At 42.8% G+C, this 22,109-nt stretch overlaps 1 protein-coding gene across 1 annotated transcript in view; it reads left to right on the top strand.

Annotated features, from left to right (window-relative positions):
* pik3cg (phosphatidylinositol-4,5-bisphosphate 3-kinase, catalytic subunit gamma) overlaps window positions 1-20,354 on the top strand; it is a 42,643-nt gene extending 22,289 nt beyond the window's left edge. The window contains exons 14-24 of the mRNA XM_080754132.1: window positions 33-98; window positions 5,143-5,286; window positions 6,108-6,189; window positions 6,427-6,530; window positions 7,110-7,256; window positions 8,561-8,651; window positions 10,388-10,518; window positions 13,919-14,030; window positions 15,807-15,964; window positions 18,649-18,730; window positions 19,871-20,354. Of these exons, the coding sequence (XP_080610258.1) occupies window positions 33-98; window positions 5,143-5,286; window positions 6,108-6,189; window positions 6,427-6,530; window positions 7,110-7,256; window positions 8,561-8,651; window positions 10,388-10,518; window positions 13,919-14,030; window positions 15,807-15,964; window positions 18,649-18,730; window positions 19,871-20,076 (1,323 nt within the window). The 3' untranslated portion in view covers window positions 20,077-20,354. The remainder of the gene's footprint in view (window positions 1-32; window positions 99-5,142; window positions 5,287-6,107; window positions 6,190-6,426; window positions 6,531-7,109; window positions 7,257-8,560; window positions 8,652-10,387; window positions 10,519-13,918; window positions 14,031-15,806; window positions 15,965-18,648; window positions 18,731-19,870) is intronic.
* The last annotated feature ends 1,755 nt before the right edge of the window (window positions 20,355-22,109 follow it).

Raw genomic sequence — 22,109 nt, 5'->3', positions numbered from 1 at the left:
TGCCTATGTGTGTGTTTGTGTGTTTGCTGCAGGCTGTCAAGTTTGAGCCCTACCACGACAGCGCCTTGGTGCGGTTTCTGCTCAAGAGAGCCCTCAGGGTAAGGTCAACATGTAGACACAAGTAAAACACATCCAAGAACCTACTTTGTATCTATCTACTCATCTCATTCTCACATGCTTAAAAAGAGTGTGTACACATGTGTGTGTGCCTCTATCTGAAGGCAGATTCAGGCTGTAAAACCAAAAGACAGCTGCCTTCCTTTAACCCATTCAGAAGATTGCGTATTATTATTTTATGCTTTATCTATTGAAAAATAGCAGATCTACAAGCTCACAGCGCGGCACCGAGTGCCGCGCTGCGAGCTTGTAGATCTGCTATTTTTGAAAAATCATGGAAATGAATAGAATTTTGACCCGATTATATAAGTGTCTTTTGAGTGCAGCCGTCATCAAAGAAAAGGTCTTTTTCACTTAAAGGGGGCGTGACACGGCCAAAACAGCTAATTATGGCTATCAAATTAGCAATTTTTTTTAATGATGTCATGTACCCCCATGTTAAACTATCCAATCAAATTAATTTATTGTAGTTACTGTAATGAAAGTAGTACTTTCTGTACAGTAACGGCAATACATTAATTTGATTGGGCTAATATGGGGGGGAGGGGCGGAGTCGATTATCCATATCATTATCTTTTGAAACTGCCCCAAAAAAAGCTGTCCGAGGTGTGTATCCGACTTTCTAAACCAACTTTAAAACTATCAGTTCTAGGGGTAAAAATTATATAGCATTCGCTATAAAATCAATGGTTAGACCGATAAAAAAGTACATGTCTTCTTCAAAAAAGGTGTCAAAAAAGGTGTACGAGGGTCAACACGCTTCTCCCCGTCTATGAGACGGTTTTGTCGGCCATACCCTGCTGTCTCTTGCCCTAACCTGACTGGAGCACCAGACCGACCGGAGCAAGCCATGTCCTGCTGTCTCACCGGAGCACAGCGGCCGGACTGAGGTCCGTGGCCGGTGGCTCATACACTCTGTGTGTGTGTGTAGCCTGTGTGTGTGTGCTTTCGTGCGTGTGTGTGTGTGTACACACACAATAGCTCTCGCAAATAGCCATGCGGTGCAGCGTTAGCCGGGCTACACGCTAACAACAAGCCATCACGTTGTGCGCGGCACCGCACAACGGACAAAGTATACATTACGCGGCACCGCACGACGGACAAAGTATACATTCACTACTAACTGATACGGCCCCGCCTCCTTTTCAGACTGTTTGAAGAAACACCACGTGACCTACTGTATCATAATGTTAAATTTCGGCCGGTGTCGCCACTCCTTTAACTGGAGCTCAGTTAGTCTGTTCTTGAGAGACTACTATCTCAGTAGTTCTCAAACTTCTTCATGTGATGGACCCCCAAAATGATATGGATTTGGCCATGGAACCCCATCTCAAAATATTTAGTTCCAGGGGACCCCTCCCCCCCCCCCAGAAGCAAAATTTGAGTTACAAATTTTCGCTTAAAAAATACATATATTCAAAGATTTGCACACATTTTCAAGATTTTTTCAAAAATAGCAGATCTACAAGCTCGCGTGCCGCGCTGTGAGCTTGTATATCTGCTATTTTTCAATAGTTAAAGCATTCAATAAATCTAGGCCAAAATGGGTTAACATTCAAACAGCCAGGGCTAGGCAACCTTAGGCACGGGTGCCAACACTGGCGCAGGGGAGGGCGATCACTGGCACACTGCTGGCATAAGTGCGAGATAGAGGATTTTTGTTTGGGAAATAAAAATATAACGAAGTCCCCAGCTCCCCGCACATCTTTATGCAAATTACAACCTGCACATAATTTTACTTTCGTTCAAACTCTGAACTCTGACTGGGGAGGGAGTCTCCATCCGCCTCTGAGGTTGTTATATTTATGGACGATCAACATATTTTGGAAATATGTTATTTTGATGTGGTGTCATATTTAAACGTGACTCATTAAAACCTGGAACTTAATATTACGCATTATAGTTATTACTTTAACTGTTATTTTATGCTTTAACTATGAAAAAATAGCAGATATACAAGCTCGCAGCGCGGCACCGAGGAGAGAGGGCGAGATCATTTAGCGACCTACAACCGGGTCGCGACGTGGTCGGTTGTTTTCAGCGACCGGGTCGCAAAATCGAGCGACCGGGTCGCTAAATGGAGCGACCGGGTCGCTAAATCACCGACCGCGGCACTAAAGCGAGCGACCGGGACGCTAAATGGAGCGACCGGGTCGCTAAATCACCGACCGTGGCACTAAAGCGAGCGACCGGGTCGCTAAATCGACCGACTGGGACGCTAATTCCATCGACCGGGACGCTAATTCCACCGACTGGGACGCTAATCCAGCGACCGGGTAGGTAAATCCACCGACCGGTGGTCGCTTCCACCGACCTACTAACCCTAACCCTAACCCTAACCCTAAACCTAACCTCAGTAACCTTACCTCAGTTAGGCTAACCTGCCACGCAACCTCCCGACCGTTACCTCAGTTAGGCTAACCTGCCACGCAACCTCCCGACCGGGTCGCTAAATCACCGACCGCGTCGCTAAATCACCGACCGCGTCGCTAAAGCGAGCGACCGGGTCGCTAAATCGACCGACTGGGGCGCAAAATCTTCCGACCGGGTCGCTAAATCTACCGACCTAAAACTGCAGGCAGGTCGGTAGATTTAGCGACCGGGTCGGTCGATTTAGCGGCGCGGTCGGTGATTTAGCGACCCGGTCGCTCGATTTAGCGACCCGGTCGCTGAAAACTACCGACCACGTCGCGACCCGGTTGTAGGTCGCTAAATGATCTCGCTCCTACTGGCACCGAGTGCCGCGCTGCAAGCTTGTAGATCTGCTATTTTGGAAAAATCGTGATTTCTTTTGAAAATCTTTGAATATATATATTTTTAAAGCGAACATTTGTAACTCAAATCTTTCTTTCTCAGTGTGGTCCCTAGTACTAAATATTTTCAGATGGGGGTTACGTGGTCAAATACATATAATGACATTGACATTGACATTAAAAACTCTTAATATAGAAACATACGTTTTTTCAGAAAACTGTTGGGATTTAGAAGACCTTTTTTAGGTATTTTTCAGGTCTTAAAGGAGTGGTTCACCCCCAAAATGACTCTTCTTCTATTGATTATTCATGCCATGGGGACTTCAGTTCAATAATATTTGTTTGTATTTGTCACACTTTTTTGGGGGTTAGGGTTAGGGTCTCAGGTCAACCCAACTCAAGTTTACAGTTTACAGTTTACAGTTTAGGCATTTAGCAGACGCTTTTAATCCAAAGCGACTTAAAAAGTCTCCATGGCGCGACTTATCAATAGAAAAAAAATCATTTTGGAGGTGAACTACTCCTTTAATGGGTTAAACGTAACGTTGCCATGGCAACACTGACTATCAAGAAAATAAAAACATGGCACTTCCTGTCAAAAAAGGTTGCCGAAACCTAACCTGCGTGAACATCCTGTATGCAACCACTGCTTTGTAAAAGCGACAAACCACCAGAACAACAGCTGTTCGTTAACTACCCTCTTTTCATTACCATGCAGCTCAGGTTGTTTTCAATTGAGCCGAGGAGTCCTTCCTAGCAGTGGAAACAGCTGACAGGATGTTGACAAGGGTGGTTTTCACACATCCAGCAACAATAGTCTGTTTGTGGTTGTTGTTGTCTATACTGGGCTGCTAGTTCATCTGCCTGCATTTATCTGTGCCTCTCTCTTTCACGTTGTACCGAGCAGGCACGTGCACACATAAACATCAAAGGGGCCCTTTAATCTGTCTGTAAAAAGTGCCCTCTCATGAATGCAGTTTTTACTATGGTGAAAGAAATGCAAATGCACTCCTCTTTCTATGCTATACCTGAAGGCAGCATTCAAGAGAATTGCCTTGTCCAAACTCTCCTGAACTTGAATGCAGCATCTTATGTTGAAAGAATTGACCGCTCTGTGTAGAAATCCATGCCGCTACAACACATCTCCAGTATTGACTTGATAATGCTTAGTTCAATGTGGTATCACGCACCGGAAATAGCCGACCTCCAAGCTCACAACGCATCGCGCTGCGACGCGTTGTGAGCTTGGAGGTCTGCTATTTTCGATATTTCCACCAAAAGGCCCTTTTAGAAATGTCAGCCCCTTCCTCTAACATTCTCTGCACGTCCCTGGTACCGAGTGCACTTTAGCCACACTGTACTGTAGCCATCATAGAAGTCCTGATGTTTACACACTGCCAACAATGCAGACTGTTTTCCTTGTGTGCTGTACAAATGAAGCTACTGTCCAAATTTTCAACTAGACTTCAACTTCATAAATCACGTTTACACCAGATAATGAGTAGATATCATTCATTTTTCAAAAATAGTTAAAGCATAAAATAATGATACACAATAATGTTAGGGGTGTAACGATATAGTAACTGTATCGAAATATCGTTTTTAACTTGAAAAATTGAAGTATATCGAAATGAAAACACTAAAATCGAATCGAATCGTTTTATTTTGTATCGTATCGAATCGGCAGTGCAAAGAATCGAATGTATCGATACTGCCTACTTGGGCATTGTATTTAGCATTTTTAAGAAGAAAAATTAAAAGGAGGGGTTTAATTACTTTTCCTTTCCATATAGCTGCACTGGTCTATCGATAAATGTGTGTAATCTCGGGTTTAATGTCAAGGTGCAGGTTTGTCAATATACAATGTCCATGTATTTGGCAGATAATCACTGTGTTTACGTATTTATATCCATAATAATACATGTTTCCCTTAAAAACCTGCACTATCCACACCTTTCACACAGATTTAATTTCTTTGCTAAATAGTTACTATATCGATTTTAAATCATTGAATCGAATCGTATCGTATCGTCATGAATGAACCAATATCGTCCATGTATCGTATCGTCAACCATGTATCGTGATATGTATCGAATCGCTATTAAAATGTATCGTTACACCCCTAAATAATGTGTACCCGTTCTAAAAGAGCTGGTAATGTACTTAAGACAATCAAAATACAGCCCTTATCTCAAGGGCTTATTCCCAATAAAGAATATACACACTAAGAACCTTTCCTATTTCTCCCTGTCTTGTTTTGTCTGTCCCGTAGAGTAAACGCATTGGGCACTTTCTGTTCTGGTTCCTGCGGAGTGAGATAGCCCAGTCCATGCACTACCAGCAGAGATATGCTGTGCTGCTGGAGGCCTACCTCAGAGGCTGTGGGGAGGCCATGCTGCAGGATTTCAGCAAACAGGTACGTCTCTAGAACACTTGTAGAAGTTGTGTGTGCATGAATTTAAGCCTCCATGGGGTGAGTAACCCATAGTTGTGGGCTCGCTGAAAGCGAGTACACAACACGTATGTTATCTTCAATATTGTGGGCTCGCCGAAGGCGAGAACATTATGTTATCCTCATTATTTATAGAGTGAGTTCCGCCGCATATTTCCGCCGCATATTTGTGCCGCAGACAGTAGAAAGGCAGAGCCACTAGCCAATGAGTATTGGAGTATTGGAGTATTGGTTGAGCTTCACATGACAGTTAGCACACTGCAGAATATAGTCACGTTGGAAAACATAAGAAATGAATAACAATTTATTTGATTAAGAGATTCTTTTAGTTGTTGTTGTGGGCTCGCCTGAAAGGACTATGTTATCCTCATTATTGTGGGCTCGCCTGAAAGGTGAGAACACTGTTATCTTATATATAGTGAGTTCCGTCGCAGACAGTATAAAGGCAGTTATTTATACAGTGAGTTCCGTCGCAGACAGTACAAAGGCAGGGCCCTTAGCCAATGAGGTGCAATTGAGGTGTGGAAAATCTGGGAGTGGTGTTAGCTGGAGTATTGGTTGAGCTTCACATGACAGTTAGCACGCTGCAGAATATAGTCACGAGCGAGCCCACACTGGTTCTCCTCAAAATGACATAATCTATCAGTCAAGTTCTCCTCAAAATGATAATCTATCAGTCAAGTTCTCCTCAAAATGACGTAATCTATCAGTCAAGTTCTCCTCAAAATGATAATCTATCAGTCAGGTTCTCCTCAAAATGACATAATCTAAATCTAATGAACCAGGTGGAGGTGACCGAGGCTCTGGAGAAAGTTACCCGTGAGATCAAGAACATCACAGCTGAGAAGTATGACGTTTCAGCACAAGGTGAGTTCCCAGAATACACATCTGCATCGTTACTCATGAATCATTAACTACTTTCAACTTGGACTCCCTATTTAGGCCTATTAGGCTATAGGAGAAAACGTCTGAATATTTATTAAACCAATGTACCTAGAGGTGCCAATAAAACGTGTGTGTGTGTGTGTGTGTGTGTGTGTGTGTGTGTGTGTGTGTGTGTGTGTGTGTGTGTGTGTGTGTGTGTGTGTGCGTGTGCGCGTGCAGTGGTGTCTCAGCTACGGGCGATGCTGGAGAGAGTGCAGTCTTCAGGTCTACCAGACAGCTTCAGAGTGCCCTACGACCCTGGACTACGAGCTGGGGCTCTGATGGTGAGTGCACGCACGCGCACGCACGCACGCACGCACGCACGCACGCACGCACACACACACACACACACACACACACACACACACACACACACACACACACACACGCACACACACACACACACACACGCACACGCACACACTCACACTTTATTGACACACTTTTAATGACTTTAAAGCAACATGATACTGTCTTGCACTATACTGATTGCACTTCGTGTATTTTAGGACCTCCTTTATTACAAAATACTGATTTTATCCTGCCAGGCTTTTCATTCCTTACTGCTAATTATTTTATTTTTTTGTATTCTTGCTCTGAGCTGCAAATATAGAAGCCTGCATGAACAAGAGTTTCACCTCACCATTACCTGTAATTGTGTTGTGACAATAACGTTGATTACTTGATTGAACATGATTAAACAACGATCTGTATTGCCTTTTGCGTGTGTGTGTGTGTGTGTGTGTGTGTGTGTGTGTGTGTGTGTGTGTGTGTGTGTGTGTGTGTGTGTGTGTGTGTGTGTGTGTGTGTGTGTGTGTGTGTGTGTGTGTGTGTGTGTGTGTGTGTGTGTGTGCGCGCACCAGATCGACCAGTGTAAGGTGATGGCGTCTAAGAAGAAGCCCCTGTGGTTGCAGTTTCAGCGTGCGGACCCCACCACCCTCTCCACTGAACCCATCGGGGTCATATTCAAACACGGAGATGATCTCAGGCAGGACATGCTCATCCTACAGGTAGACTACAGCAACTTTTCTTCAACAAACACGTAGTTATTTTATTCTTCGTCACACAACAGTACTTGCGTTTACACAAACACTTTTAATCGGGTTAAAACAATATTAAAAATTAAACCTGTTTAAAATTCTCCATGTATACACCTAAATAAACCTGATCAAGCCTAACCCGATGTGTTGTCCTGGGCTCACACGCGGTTGTGGTTGAGCGTCACGCTATCATAAACCAATGAAAAGAAAAATATATATATATTTCTCATTGTTAGCATTGAATGAGTTAATCGATTATTACATTTGATTATAGATAATGTTTTACAATAAAATGTGGTTAGTTTATTTAACTGTTGTATCCCTACAGGGTGATTTTGTCTCAGACATGTTTTCTATCCCCAGGTTATGGGTTTCATTGTGTAATTAAAGACAAAGCCAGCACATTTCCATTAGCTCATTGTGGTCTTTCAAGGCTCCATTGGCATTTGCTCTGGTTGTGGGCATCACCAATGAAATCAACTGGATCAGAGCTACAGGCAGTCATGGCATATGACCAGCAGGGACAGTTGGCAGTTTAAAGTCTTGCAGTGAACCCAGTTGGGAGAGAAAATTAATGATATGCTCTCTCGAGATTGTTTTCGTCAGCTTTTAAACTAATTCTATGGCAGCATCAACTAAACCGCTTCAATTCTAGCCATTGTTGTCATTTAAAATGCAGATTGTTCTCTCTTGGACAAGCTTCTAGGTGCTGGGCTCAATGGATTGTTGGTGGATGTTTTCCGCCTACCTTATTTCACCTTTCCTTTATGATATAAATGAATTGCATAGAAATAACCGACAGATCAATTGATTATGAAAATAATTATTTTCTACCTAAAATAATCATATCTCAATAAAGAGATCAAGTTGAAGCGCAAAAACAAAGTTAATTGAAATAATGAATAAAGTTACAAGTTGTGGCGATTAGATTAACAAATACATACTCTCTAATATATTATATCTTCTTAATTGAACCACCGAAGTTTCATTATAATGGCTGCAGTACGCGAGTTTCTAAATTCTAGGAGAGCTAAGGCAAAACCACGCCCCGGACTCATTTTTGAAGCTTGTGATTGGCTGAAGGATAGGGAGCGCTCCATTGTAGTCACTTGGACCGCGGCAGAGGTGCACCAAAACCTGAACCTATCCTTAACCGTTCCTAACTAAGTTTTGCAGTAGCATATAATCTGTATCCAACCATGTATCTTTCTTTCCGTTGCTCTAATTTAAATGTGCTGTTCATTTTACACTTCATCCATGTGTGTTCTACCCAGATTCTGAAAATTATGGAGTCCATCTGGGAAACGGAGTCCCTGGACCTCTGTCTCTTACCCTATGGATGCATCTCTACTGGCAACAGAATAGGTCAGTCTTAATGTGCATGCATGTACACACACACGCATGTACGCACGCACGCAGAAACACATGACACCTTCATATGTGTTTCCGGTTCAATTCTGCAGCCAAGCCAATCAAAGGAGGCTATGGGGCAATGAACTGGCACAGCAAACAGGTATTCCCTGGGACTACAGCTGTAGTCCGAGCGTTTCGTGCACAAATCGTGCACTTTATGACAGAAGCATGAAATTTGACACACAGTTAGAACATGGCATATGGAACATTTTTGCCTAACAAATGCTTGCATTGGATTCAGAATCATGAGAAAACCCTAGTTTGACCCCTCACATGCTACTTAAAGCATTTTTTTATTTTTATCTTACTGTATAGTAAAGTCTATGAGACGCCAACTTTGATTGGCTCCCACAAGTTTCCCAAGACAAATCTGCGATGTCCCTATAGCCAAAAATGTTCCATTATGGCATGTTCTAACTGTGTGCCAAATGTCATGCTTCTTTCATAAAGTGCACGATTCCATCAACATACTGCCCGAAATGCCGGGCATTTCGGGCAGTATGTTATGCATGCAATTCAATTCAAGGGAGCATTATTGGCATGAGAAAACATAACATTTACATTGCAGGGTAGCAGCTCTGTTTATGTGTGCAGTATAGGTCTGAATGTCACTCAATGGTTCATGGTATGCACAGAGTTCACAAATCTATGCACAGAGCCTGTTATTATGCAAGCCTGGATTAACGCACAGGCTCACAGGAGTGCACCCGGGGCACCAGGGCACGGCGCGCCGGCGGAAACGCATCGCCCATGCACACTCTATTTTTCCCCTTCTGCGTGCGTGCGTGCGTGCGTGCGTGCGTGGGTGCGTGCGTAAGTGGGTGCGTGGGTGCGTGGGTGTGTGCGTGCGTGCGCGCAAGTCAACGCTCTCTGACAGTGCTGTGTTTGGAGAGGACATCCTCGGGTGCATTTTGGAGCTGTACACCTCCTCCCAGATAATGAAATGTGTTCCTCAGCAACAGGGGCGTCACAAGGGGGGAAAAGTGGGACTGAGTTACGAGGGCCCAAGGAGGTGGAAGGGCCTTAATTATTTTACACTTTAGCTATTGAAACTTTTCAAAAATAGCAGATATACAAGCTCGCGAGCTTGTAGATCTGCTATTTTTGAAAGGTTGTGAAAATGTGTGCAAATCTTTGAACATATGTATTTTTTTTAAGCAGAATTTTACTTCTGGGGGGTCCCTGGAACTAAATATTTTGAGATGAGGGGCCGTGGCCAAATACATATCATTTTGGGGATCCTTCACATGGAAAAGTTTGAGCACCGCTGACATAGAAACATAGGTTTTTCAAAACCTTAAAAGGATTTGAAATATTTAAAGACTTTTTTTCATGATTTAAAGAAAATAGCAAGCTCGCAGCACGGCACTTGGTGCAGCGCTGTGAGCTTGTATATCTGCTTTTTTGCAATAGTTAAAGCACAAAATAATGCGTAATAATGCGTTCCCAGTCTAAATGGGTTAAACCCCCTCCCCTATGAAGAACATTCATGGAGGGCCCACAGTGAATCCTTGTACCCAGGGCCCAGCATTTGGTGCGACACCCCTGCTCAGCAGCAGTCAGCTGTAGAAACAAATGCTCAAAAGACTTACAAGATGACTTTGAAAGCTGGTCCTGGGAAAAGTCTTCATCTGGGCGCTTGTTGGTACTGCATGCTAATCTGAGCCCCTCTCTCTTTCTTTCTCCAGGCATGATTGAGATTGTGAAAGACGCTACGACCATCGCTAACATTCAGCAGAGTGTGGTGGGAAGCACTGGAGCGTTTAAGGATGAGATTCTCAACCAGTGGCTCAGGGACAAGTGTGTCAGCGATGACAAGGTAGAACTATTGGTTACTATACCAGTAAGACTCTCTAATCAGGAGATAAGCAACCGTCAGGTCGCATACACAAACTTTAGAAGGCAATGGTAGCCAATCAGGAGGGAATATGGGAAATGGGACGGAGCCATGTTGTTGACATGACTTTAGAGATACTGTGTACAGCTTTGCGTGATTTTAGGGCAAAATCTGTAGGAGCAGTGTCCAAAAATGTGTTTTGCAAGAATCAGCCTCATGGTGGCGCTAGAAGAGGGCCATGTGAGAAAGTTTGGCATAGATAGGGGCAACGGTGGCGGAGATATGAGTAGGGCAAAAGTGTGACGAGACTTGATGGACAGACAGGCTGACTGACAGCCGGTGGAGGTTGGTCTGGAACAGTTTACTACAGTTCTCAGAATATGGACACTAGGGTTCAAGTTGTTAATATAAAAAGGATTGGAAGATTTGGAGGACCCCCTGTAGTAACTCTGAGGACCCCCTGTTGAAGACCCCTGGGTTAGAGAGACAGGCTGCTGAGGTTTTGCTACAAACAGGGTTCCCACAGTCATGAAATTCCTGGAAATATTTTGAAATTAGAAAAATATTTTTCCAGTACTGGAAAAGTTTTGAAATTGATCAAGGGTCCTGGAAGGTCCTGGAAAAAATAGCTTTGCATTGTTTTTGGTTATTGATTTTGTAATAACCTCTGAAATGACAAATTAAGCATTGGACAAATTGTCAAATATTAGAGGCAGAAATTGTGAAAATAGCCGATCTACATGCTCACAACGCCTCGCAACGCGAGGCGTTGTGAGCATGTAGATCTGCTATTTTCACAATAGAAACTTATTATACAAAATTCCTCAACACTTAGTGCTCGTCAGGGTGCCAGGTCCCCAGTTAAAATATGATCATTTAATTTCACAGCCTGAAAAGGTTGAGAACCACTGGCATACACTACCTGTCTTTAGTTTGGGCTTTGCGCAAAGGAGTAAGCGACTTGTTATTGAGCTGAATTATTGTTATATAGTCCTGGAAATTGGGTTAAATGTTCTGGAAAGGTTTTGGAAAAGTTTTGAAAATTAATTGGTAAAAGTTTCACCCTTTGTTAGCCTCCTAGGTGGTCCCTGACTGACCAACCAACAGGCTCTATCTGCCTTGTCCCGCCCTGGTTCCGCCTTTTTTATGTTGAATTAGCTAAAACATAATTTTTGGAGAAATAAAAACATTTAAAAACATGCTGAGTCACTATACTGCCACTGAGCAGCTCCAATTAACTGAAACAAAGTTTGAAATTAGAATTGAGCACACAGAATAACAATATGAAGCAACTGAATTAACATGGCAGTGGATGGAATGTCCCACTGAATGTCCCACCAAGACACAGCAACCAATGGGTGTGGAGAGGGGCACTGGGGCAGGACAATGGGCGGGACTTGACAAAGGGTGAATGTCTTCAAGCACAGCTCTGTTTATCAGCTGTTAGAGGAAGTAGCGGTTTGCAGGCAGGAAGGAAATGACCCTGTTTCCTGTCACTAGGCTTTTCTCAGCGTCAGTACTCACATAGGCTATTTTGAGCCAAGACACCTGTTGCTTTTCAGTGTGTTTTTATTTTGCTACTGTAATTTTTAGGATCGTATTTTGTGTTTTGTCATTGGCAGCATAAAGGTTTATGAGTAGTTCAGTAGTATTTGGTTCAAAGCCTCTTTCACTTGACATGTAATGCAGGGGTTTTCAAAGTGGGTGACGGGGCACCCTGGGGTGCCGCGACGGCAGTCCAGGGGTGCCGCAAGATAATTTGATAATATTTGGAATTTATTTGGACACTTGAAAAAACATTTTAAACTTGAAGTACAAAGTTATTTTCAGTCAGTTCCAACCAAAATGTCTGTTATCTCAACGTTTTCCTCGCAACATAATCACTAAAATATCGTCATTGTCGGGCAGAAGCCTCGTATCTCCAAGTTTCAAATGTGTACATCTTTTGGTAAAGCAAATAAGCCATCATACAAGACTGTCACACAAAACTAGTGAAAACAGCCGATCTACAAGCACACAACGCCTCGCATTGCGAGGCGTTGTGTGCTTGTAGATCTGCTGTTTTCACTAGTTTAGTACATTTTATAGATGATAAATACAAAATGAACGGTTTTGGACATGTAAGGTTTCCACCCGACAACGACGATATGCCATAAATATAAGGTGCTGGGAGTGAAAATTATAATGTAGGGGTGCCTCGGATTAAAAAAATATCCATGGGGTGCTCTTGAGACAAAAAAGTTTGGGAACCCCTGATGTAATGAACCCATTTAGACCTAGCCGATTCTTACAAATGTCTTCTAAATCCGTGTTTAGAAGACGAGTTTTCTGAAACACTTGTGTTGCTGTAATATCGGTCGTTCTCAGAACATTTTCATGGCAAGGACGCCCCAAAATGATATGTATTAGAAATATTATGTGGAAGCAAAGATTTGAGTTAAAGGTGATACACCATGCATTTAAAAAGTATTTATGTCATATTGTTTATGTCCCAAAAACGTTTTTCAAAAGGTTTGAGGCTAAATTACCACTCCTGAATAGAGAGCCGCTCTCATTTTGAATGGCTCTCAGAGCATTTTCAGCTGCAGTACCACCTTTGGCCTGAACTGCGCCACCCCCCCAAAATCTTTTTGAAAAAAAAATCTTTTTCCCCTTCAAAAACGGCTGTCGATGACGTCAGCGACGGCAGCAAATCTGGACAGCCTGTTTTGAGAACCCGTGGGATGCTTTTAACCTCCGCCTTCCCAAAACCAGAGAAAGACACAACGGTCAGAAATGGGACTTTGTGAGGATAGAAGGTGCTAGTGGGACCCCAAAAAAAGGTTTTAAAATAGGAAAAGTGAAATTTCATGGTGTATCACCTTTAAAACAATATATATATATATTCAACGATTCTTCAAAAATAGCAGATCTACAAACACTCTGTGCTGTGCCATGAGCTTGTAGATCTGTGATTTTGGAATAGCCAAAGTATAAAATAATGGTTAAAATGGTTAAGATTGAAAAGTGACACAGCTGCTTTCCAGGGCTGGTCAACTGAAGGTCTGAAACAGTTTACAATGGGCTGCAGCAGTATTTACTGTAAATACAGCCCATCACTCTACTGCAGATGACATTTCTGACTAACAACAACTATATTATGTGTGTGTGTGTGTGTGTGTGTGTGTGTGTGTGTGTGTGTGTGTGTGTGTGTGTGTGTGTGTGTGTGTGTGTGTGTGTGTGTGTGTAGAACTCACAACACAACAGGACACTAAAATATACAGTATATTTAGGTTGATTTATGAAATTGATTGAAGTGAAATTGCACAATACTCTGACAAGCTGACAATTCTCTCTCTCTCTCTCTCTCTCTCTCTCTCTCTCTCTCTCTCTCTCCTTATAGTTTCAGCAGGCCGTGGAGCGGTTCCTGTACTCCTGTGGAGGCTACTGTGTAGCTACCTATGTCCTGGGGATAGGCGACAGACACAATGACAACATCATGATCACTGAATCTGGTAACTCCTTTTGATTCCCCAAACACCATGCAGACATTTTTGAATTTTGAATCACTTAAATGTCCGTGTATAATTAACTTTTAGGTGCTACAGAAAACATCTGTGGTATTAGGTGCTATTTGCATATGTCGGGGTCCAAAAATGAAGCCTTTTAGACTTTTAAAGTTTTATACTATGTATCTTCCATTATTTATTGCACCAATATATAGCATCTCCACATTTCTGGCGTTTGTTTTCATCAGACCAAAACATGTACTGGTACTGTAGATGAAATCATATTAGTGCGTGCGTGCGTGCGTGCGTGCGTGCGTGCGTGCTGGGTGCTTGGCTGTCTCAGTGGGAGGTTTTGAAAATAAATTGAATATCCACTTTTGTGTCATTGCCTTATTTGACCCCCACTTAGCTAACCAGGCCAACATGCACACGCGTCAAAGTCTAAGAAATTGCTCTAATTGTGTCTATACATAATACATGACTAAGTCAGACTTCTTAGTATGTGCCATTTACTGACTGCAGACATTTTCTTTAATTGTTTAGCATTTTAATGAATGCAACCAATAGGCTACAGCATTTATTGTACCGTACTTTAAACTTTATTAAGTAAGGGATAATGAATGGCTCCGCGGTGAATGACGCTAGATAACAGACCGACGGCTTGATAACTCCCGAGGCGGAGTTATCAAACCGAAGGGATGTTATCTAGCGTCATTCACCAAGGAGCCATTCATTATCCCGCTTATTACCCGGCTACTAAATAAAATTAATAATTCGACTCAAAACTAAAAACAAAACAAAGTAGTTCCTTGTTTACAGACGGCTGGAAGTGTTCCACAAGTGTCGCGCTGGGTGTCCCCCCAGCGCGACACGGTCGCCTTGGAAAACAAGGAAGTGCTGATTAGATAGAATCCATTTTCTGATACTACGTCGTCTATTTCTCGCTTAAAATATTTTTAAAAACATTCTTGAGAGCAACGTTTAGTTCTAAATGTCGCTGTGTGTTTGTTTACATGGCTGACATTTTGGATACAGCTAAGATTCTCGCAGTGCAGCTGGACTGCAGCAGGTGCTCTGAGTCTTTGATTAGGCAGCGGTCTGTTATAGAGCGGAGCGGTCTGTTATCGTGTGATAACAGACCTCTGATTTCAGCGCTCGACCAATCAGAATCAAGAATCCAAACAGGCCGGGTAATAACATGAGATAACTGATTGTTGCTGGGTTGCTACGGTGCCCTTCTTGGCACAAGACGATGCAAACCAAGCACACTGGCCTGGCTATGTGTTTACATTTAGTTAAAGACGCGTGAAGTGCTTTTAAGCAGGAGACAATCATCAGTGTATTTTGGATTCATGTCAATTTGTGTTTTCAGATATTTAACCACTTGAACCCTCAATACTTAATAAACTTGACCTTTCATTCTGTACTTAGTCTGCTCTTTCCCCCCTCTACACCAAAACCTCTTTGCCCAAAATAGCCTATATACAAGCTCACAACGCCTCGCAGTGCGAGGCGTTGTGAGCTTGTAGATCAGCTATTGTTGGCTAAAGTTCTCAGAATATGGACATTAGGGTTCATGTGGTTAATATAAAAAAGGAGAAAAAAAGTTTCTATCACACAAAGATTTGGAGGACCCCCTGTAGTAACTCTGAGGACCCCCTAGGGGTCCCGGACCCCCTGTTGAAGACCCATGTTCTAAATGCATCCAAAACCAAACGCAATCATCCGTGTCGCACTACTCCGGCAGGAAGTATACTAAAGCCTTTTTTGTCTGGCCTGCAGGGAACCTCTTCCACATCGACTTCGGACACATCCTGGGCAACTATAAGAGCTTCATGGGAATCAGCAAGGAGTGGGTTCCATTCGTCCTCACGCCAGACTTCCTCTATGTCATGGGAACCTCCGGGAAGAAAAGCAGCCCCCACTTCCAGAAATTCCAGGTGCAAAATAAAATGGATTTGAATGTGGCTCTCATACAGCACACACGTTCACACGCAAACTCCCCAGACTATTTGTACTACCGTACCAGTGTTGTTTTTGACAGCAAGTTTTGATTTAGTTTCAGTCATAGTCTTTTGAATAAAATGTAATTTAGTTTTAGTCATAATTTAGTCACCTGAAAAGTTTTAGTTTTAGTCTAATTTTAGTCGCCTAAATATCATAAGATTTTAGGCGACTAAATCTACAGTTGATTTAGTTGACTAAAATGTATTTTGGCAGGCCTTGAAGGCATCGTAATGACTGATTTTACACTTGGTTGTGTGCTGAAAATAGCCGATCTACAAGCTTACAACGCGTCGCAGCGCGACGCGTTGTAAGCTTGTAGATCGGCTATTTTCAGCACGCAACACCTGAGAGCAACCAAACATAAAATGACTCTCTTCTCCACTGGTCCATCCCTAACGTTTTAGTCTAGTTTTTATTTTGTTGACGAAATTGTCAATATATTTAGTCTTAGTTGTAGTCATCACAGCTTTGTTTTTATATAGTTTTCGTCAGTAAAAAGAACGCAGTCGACAAACATTTTTCGTCATAGTTTTAGTCGACAAAATCAACACTGTACCGTACCTCCTTATCACTGTAGCTGATTAGGAACGCATTCAATGACGCGGTCTGTCTGTATGTATGAACATTGTGTACAGTATGTTAAGCTGTTTGGAAAACTGGGAAATGTGTCCACCAGAGGTCGCTAGAAATGTTAAATCGACATGGGCTGAAACTCATCAGTCATCCCCAAATTAACCCATTAAGTCCTGAAAAATACAACAACAAAAAAAAAAAATCACACTCGTGTGAACTGAGCGGTGGTGTGTGTGTGTGTGTGTGTGTGTGTGTGTGTGTGTGTGTGTGTGTGTGTGTGTGTGTGTGTGTGTGTGTGTGTGTGTGTGCGCAACAGCGCCCCTCCCTTAACATGTGTGGTCAGAAAAGGTTACTGCAGGCTACGGACACGGAGACAGACAGACAAACAGACAGACAGACCCACACACACGGCCACGTATAGGAGCGTTGTGACCACCGCTCAAAAAGTCTTCTAAATCCTAATGGTTTTCAAAAAAGAAAAAAAGAAAACATATGTTTCTTTATCTGTGGTGCTCAAAGTTTTTTTAATGTCAAGGACAACTAGAATTATCTGTATTTGGCCATAGACCCCCATCTCAAAATATGTTGTTCCAGGGACCCAGCAGAAGCAAAACTTTGAGTTAAAAATGTTACTATAAAATGATATATTTTCAAAGTTTTTTCCAAAAATAGCAGATATACAAGCTCATAGCGTGGCACTCGGTTCCCGGTCCTAGGTGTTGAGTCATACAAGCCATGTGTATTATAATAGACAAGCTCACAATGTGTCGCAACGCATTGTGAGCTTGGACCCGTTTTGACCATCTGTTTGCCTGTGTCCATTTAATGTATGCCCATATATGGAGATATCTGTATCTCTGTCAGCGTCCACTTTATGCCCATATATGGAGATCTTTGACCATCTGTTTGCCTGTGTCCATTTATGTCCATATATGGAGATATCTGTATCTGTCTGTCTGCATCCATTTTATGCCCATATATGGAGATCTATGCAGACACAGTGCCAGTTCCGGAAAATCCTGATGTCAGACATCAGAATCCGAACCTTTCGTGCTGGTTCCAGAAAATCGTGTATCGGGTCGGGTCGAGGCTGAGCACTGCACTACCTGCTGCACCCTTTAATGCAAACCCCAATATACCTGTTGTCATAGGACCCGTTTTGACCACCTGTTTGCCTGTTTGCCTTTGTCCACTTATGCCACTTATCTCTGCACACACAGTACCGGTTGCGGAAAACTCTGATGTCAGACATCAGCTCCGCATACGGGCATTCATTTTATGCCCATATATGGAGAACGCGCGTGCCGGTGGGACGAACGGTTCTCGGAATACGCGGATTACATGCATACATACACACTCACATAGATTTTTTGTTGACTCATGTGGCGTACGTGATGTCAGAGCCTTTTATGAAGTGATGTCACAATGAGTCAGCGATTGCGCCGATTTCCTCCGGAACAGCCTGATGCCAACAATCAGCCCGCATAAGGAGATTCCGAACGTTTCGCGCCGGTTAGGGAAAACCGCGCGTCGGGTCGGGTCGAGGCCCGGCACTGCACTCCGTGCCGCGGCGGGGAACGCGCGTGCCGAATCTGAAGCCGGTGGGACGAACGGTTCTCGAGATACGCGGATTACAGACAGACACGCAGACACACACGCAGAGACTTCTCGCATTTATAGATAGATTACTGTAGGAAATATCTCAAAACAAGCTCTCAACGTGATCTTGCTCGCCGAGGTTTTGCTCGGTGTGAGTGAAAGCCTCTGCGACAAGATCATTGCGTGATTCTGGCACTCGGCGAGAGCTTCCAGAACGTTTCTGAATATCTGGCAGGTTTAGATATTTGGCTCTATGGCCCAAAGGGTTCGCTCTCGTCTGGTCTACAACTCAGCAAAGAGTTCTGTGAAATGTCGTGCAATTCTGAGGGATCAATTGTATTGTGAAAACCACAACGATATTATGACAGCCAATCTCTCTCTCTCTCTCTCTCTCTCTCTCATTCTCTCTCTCTGTGTCTCTTTTCTCTCTGTCTCGCTCTCTCAGAATGTGTGTGTGAAGGCCTACGTGGCCTTGCGTCATCACACCAACTTGCTGATCATCCTGTTTTCCATGATGCTGATGACAGGTACAGAACTCATCCATCAACCACATCAACACTATAAAACCCCTATCACCGTGGTAGAGTCTTTTTAAGTCAGAAAACTACTATATTACGTCATTAGCCGCGGTGAAGAGCCATCACTGCGGACCTATACATCTCTCCTCTCTGATCTCCCCATCACCCTGTTTACTGATTGGTCGATCTAGATAGATCAATCAGTGTGCCCCCTGGTTTTAGAGGCACGGTGATATGACTTCAAAGTGAGTCCGTGACTATGATGGCCATCACATTTTTAGGTGATAGTTTATCACCTAAAAGTTGAGGTGATAGCTCTTCACCTCAGACTCTGATAAGGGCTTAACTGTACTCCTGTTCCACTTAGATTTCCCTATATACTGTTTGTAGCTTCCTTAGATTGGCTTACTGGAAACGCATCACACCTCCATATGTGTTTCCCGTTCAACTCCATAATCATGAGATAAGCGGCCGTCACGTCGCATACACAAACTTTAGAAGGCAATGGTAGCCAATCAGGAATGGAATATGGGAAATGGGACAGATCCATCTTGATGACATGACGCTTTGCGTGATTTTAGGGCAACATCTGTAGGAGCAGAAATGTGTCCAAAATTGTGTTTTGCAAGAATCGGCCTCATGGTGGCGCTATAGACGAGGGCCATGTGGGAAATGAGGGGTGTGCAAAGAGATACGAGTAGGGCAAAAGTGTGACGTGATGTGTGACAGACAGAATGACAGCCGGGGGAGGTTTTGATAGTAACTGCGACCTGACGGTCGCAATAATGTTTTTGCGAGATCGTTTCCAGACTGTCACTCAAAATGGCTACTAGCCAATCACAGCACGTCCTTGCACCAGTGGTATATAGGTTTTGGGATGACGCGGCAGAGGCATTCAGTCGGTGGAGTAATGGCGTTTGCCTTCGTCAGCCATCTAAGCCCATACAATCAATCTAAATGTATCCAGACAATTGGTAGACGGAGATAGGCAGAGATATCCGATCGTTTTTTTCATGTGAGGCTGGGGGATTGGCAGCTAGAGGGTTTGCATGCAGTATACATTAGAATTTGCAAGGACTAAGTTCGGGATGAAATGGTGACCGTATGGAATAAACACACCCTCCGTTCTTCTCGCCCCATCAACATCAGGCATGCCCCAGCTGACCAGCACGGAGGACATCGAGTACATCCGCGAGGCGCTGACGGTGGGCAAAAGCGAGGACGAGGCTCAGCGCCACCTTCTGGAACAGATAGAGATCTGCAGGGAGAAAGGCTGGATGGTTCAGTTCAACTGGTTTGTTCACCTGGTGCTGGGGGTCAAGCAGGGCGCAGAGAAACGATCCAAGGACTCCTAAAGGAACACAAGCTGGCTGTTATAGACCTTATTCACACCGCGGCCATTTTGGATCACATGACCAGATGGGGTGGCAGCCTGCATTACAAACCATTGTAAACAAATGGAGCGATGGTCCCAAAGTATGAGTTCTGTTCAACCAATTTCTTTTGACCAAATTGACAAATGGGCAGATGACAACTTAAACATCCCCAAAAGGATTAAATAGAAGCGCTACAGTAACTGGATTGATTACATCCACGGTAACGATATTCACGTTAGGTTCTATGCAGTGCTTGCTCCACCATTATATGAACTATTTGTTGTTAGATTGTTCCTGATTAATATGCAAAATCACGATACAGTAAGTTAATATGATGGCAGAGAAAGCACGCACTGTGCAGTCTGCACAGATACTGTAGCAAGTGTTTTACAGAGTAACATTGCAACCTAACTACCATGAATATTGTGGATGTACCCTTCTATTTACCGGTAATCCTTTTGGGGATGTTGATGTTGTCATCTGCCCATTTGTGGATTTGGTCAAAAGAAATAGGTTGAACAGAACTCATATTTTGGGACCATCACTCCATTGTTTACAATGGTTTGTAATGCAGGCTGCCATGTGGTCATGTGATCCAAGATGGCCACGATGTGAATAAGGTCAATGGGGCCTTTCGTTTAAATGAGGACAATGGGTGGTCCACTGATCTTTTTTTGTAGATATATTTTACTTTTTACTGATGTAAAGAAAGATAACTGATGGCACTGGAGTATCTTCACCATCAGTGATTGGCATTAGGGGATTTTCTTTTTCTTTTATTCATTGTGATCTCAGGGTAATGAAGATAAACCATGAGATCTAATATAGATCTCTTGAAAACTAATTTATTACAATTACAATTTAGGCATTTAGCGGACGCTCTCATCCAGAACGACTTAGAAGTATGCCAAGCATGAAGCCTAATCAACAACAACAGGGTCAATTATCTCATAAGATAAAAGCAATATCAGTGGCGTCAGTTCAGAAAAAGCTAAGGTATGGCAACATGACTGGTGTCTTGCACGCGCGCGAAGGCGCGCATGCAAGACACCAGCAGCAAGCAGCAAGACACCAGCAGCAAGACACCAGCAACAGGCATGATATATTTATTTTACGAAGAAGTACATATAATATATAATTATATATACCTATAATATAATTTTAATACCTTGTTAAAGTGACCATTTTGTTAAATTTTGCATTTGTAGTTATTTTACTGTAATTTACCAACATAATAACCCGCACAGATAGACAAAGAGACATTCATAGATTCATATTTAGAATAACTAACTTTTATCTTCCCCCCTGGACCCAGGGTATGGCAGCTGCATACCCCTGCCATACCCAATTGACGCCCCTGTTCTGCATAGTAGGCTACTAGCATGTGTCAAAAGGATTGAAAATAGAATGGAGGAAGGGAGACATGATTGGTTATAATGCATTTTAACTGTAAATAATAATTGTTCCAGTTTCAGGTCCATGTTACAGTATAGCTGGAGGTCAAATGCACAACTGTATGCAGTTTAGTTTTACATTCCAGGTGCAATTATGAATTTAAAATATAGATTTTATATTGTATTTGTAAATTAGGGGGAAGGGAAAGGGAGTATTTGCTGGTGCCCGGGAGGAGGGGAAATGCCCTTTCTGCACACACCTAGCAGCAAATTGATTTTGAATTGTGATGATTATTAATTATTAATCATAATTATGCATTTTATATGTTATTTGTTAAATGATATAACCGCCACCTACTGTATCTCCCAGCTGGAGAGAGGGGTCGCAAATCCACAGCAGACATCAGTCATCAAATCCTTTTCTTTTCCTGACATTCTCGCAATAATCTAACCTGAGACAAAATGTGTTAGAAACATTAAAATATGCCATTAAAAAATCACTTTCATATGAATCATAACAGAGAAAATATTATACAATAACTGAAACGTATTGTGTTTTTATTTTATGTATGTCACTGAATCAGTCAATAAAAACAATGGCATCTCAGAAATGAGGCA

The sequence above is a fragment of the Nannobrachium achirus genome (genome assembly GCF_963921795.1).
Source record: "Nannobrachium achirus genome assembly, chromosome: 23".
Lineage (NCBI taxonomy): Eukaryota > Metazoa > Chordata > Actinopteri > Myctophiformes > Myctophidae > Nannobrachium > Nannobrachium achirus.
Note: the sequence above shows the minus strand (reverse complement) of the source record. Positions and strands in the feature narration are given on the sequence as shown.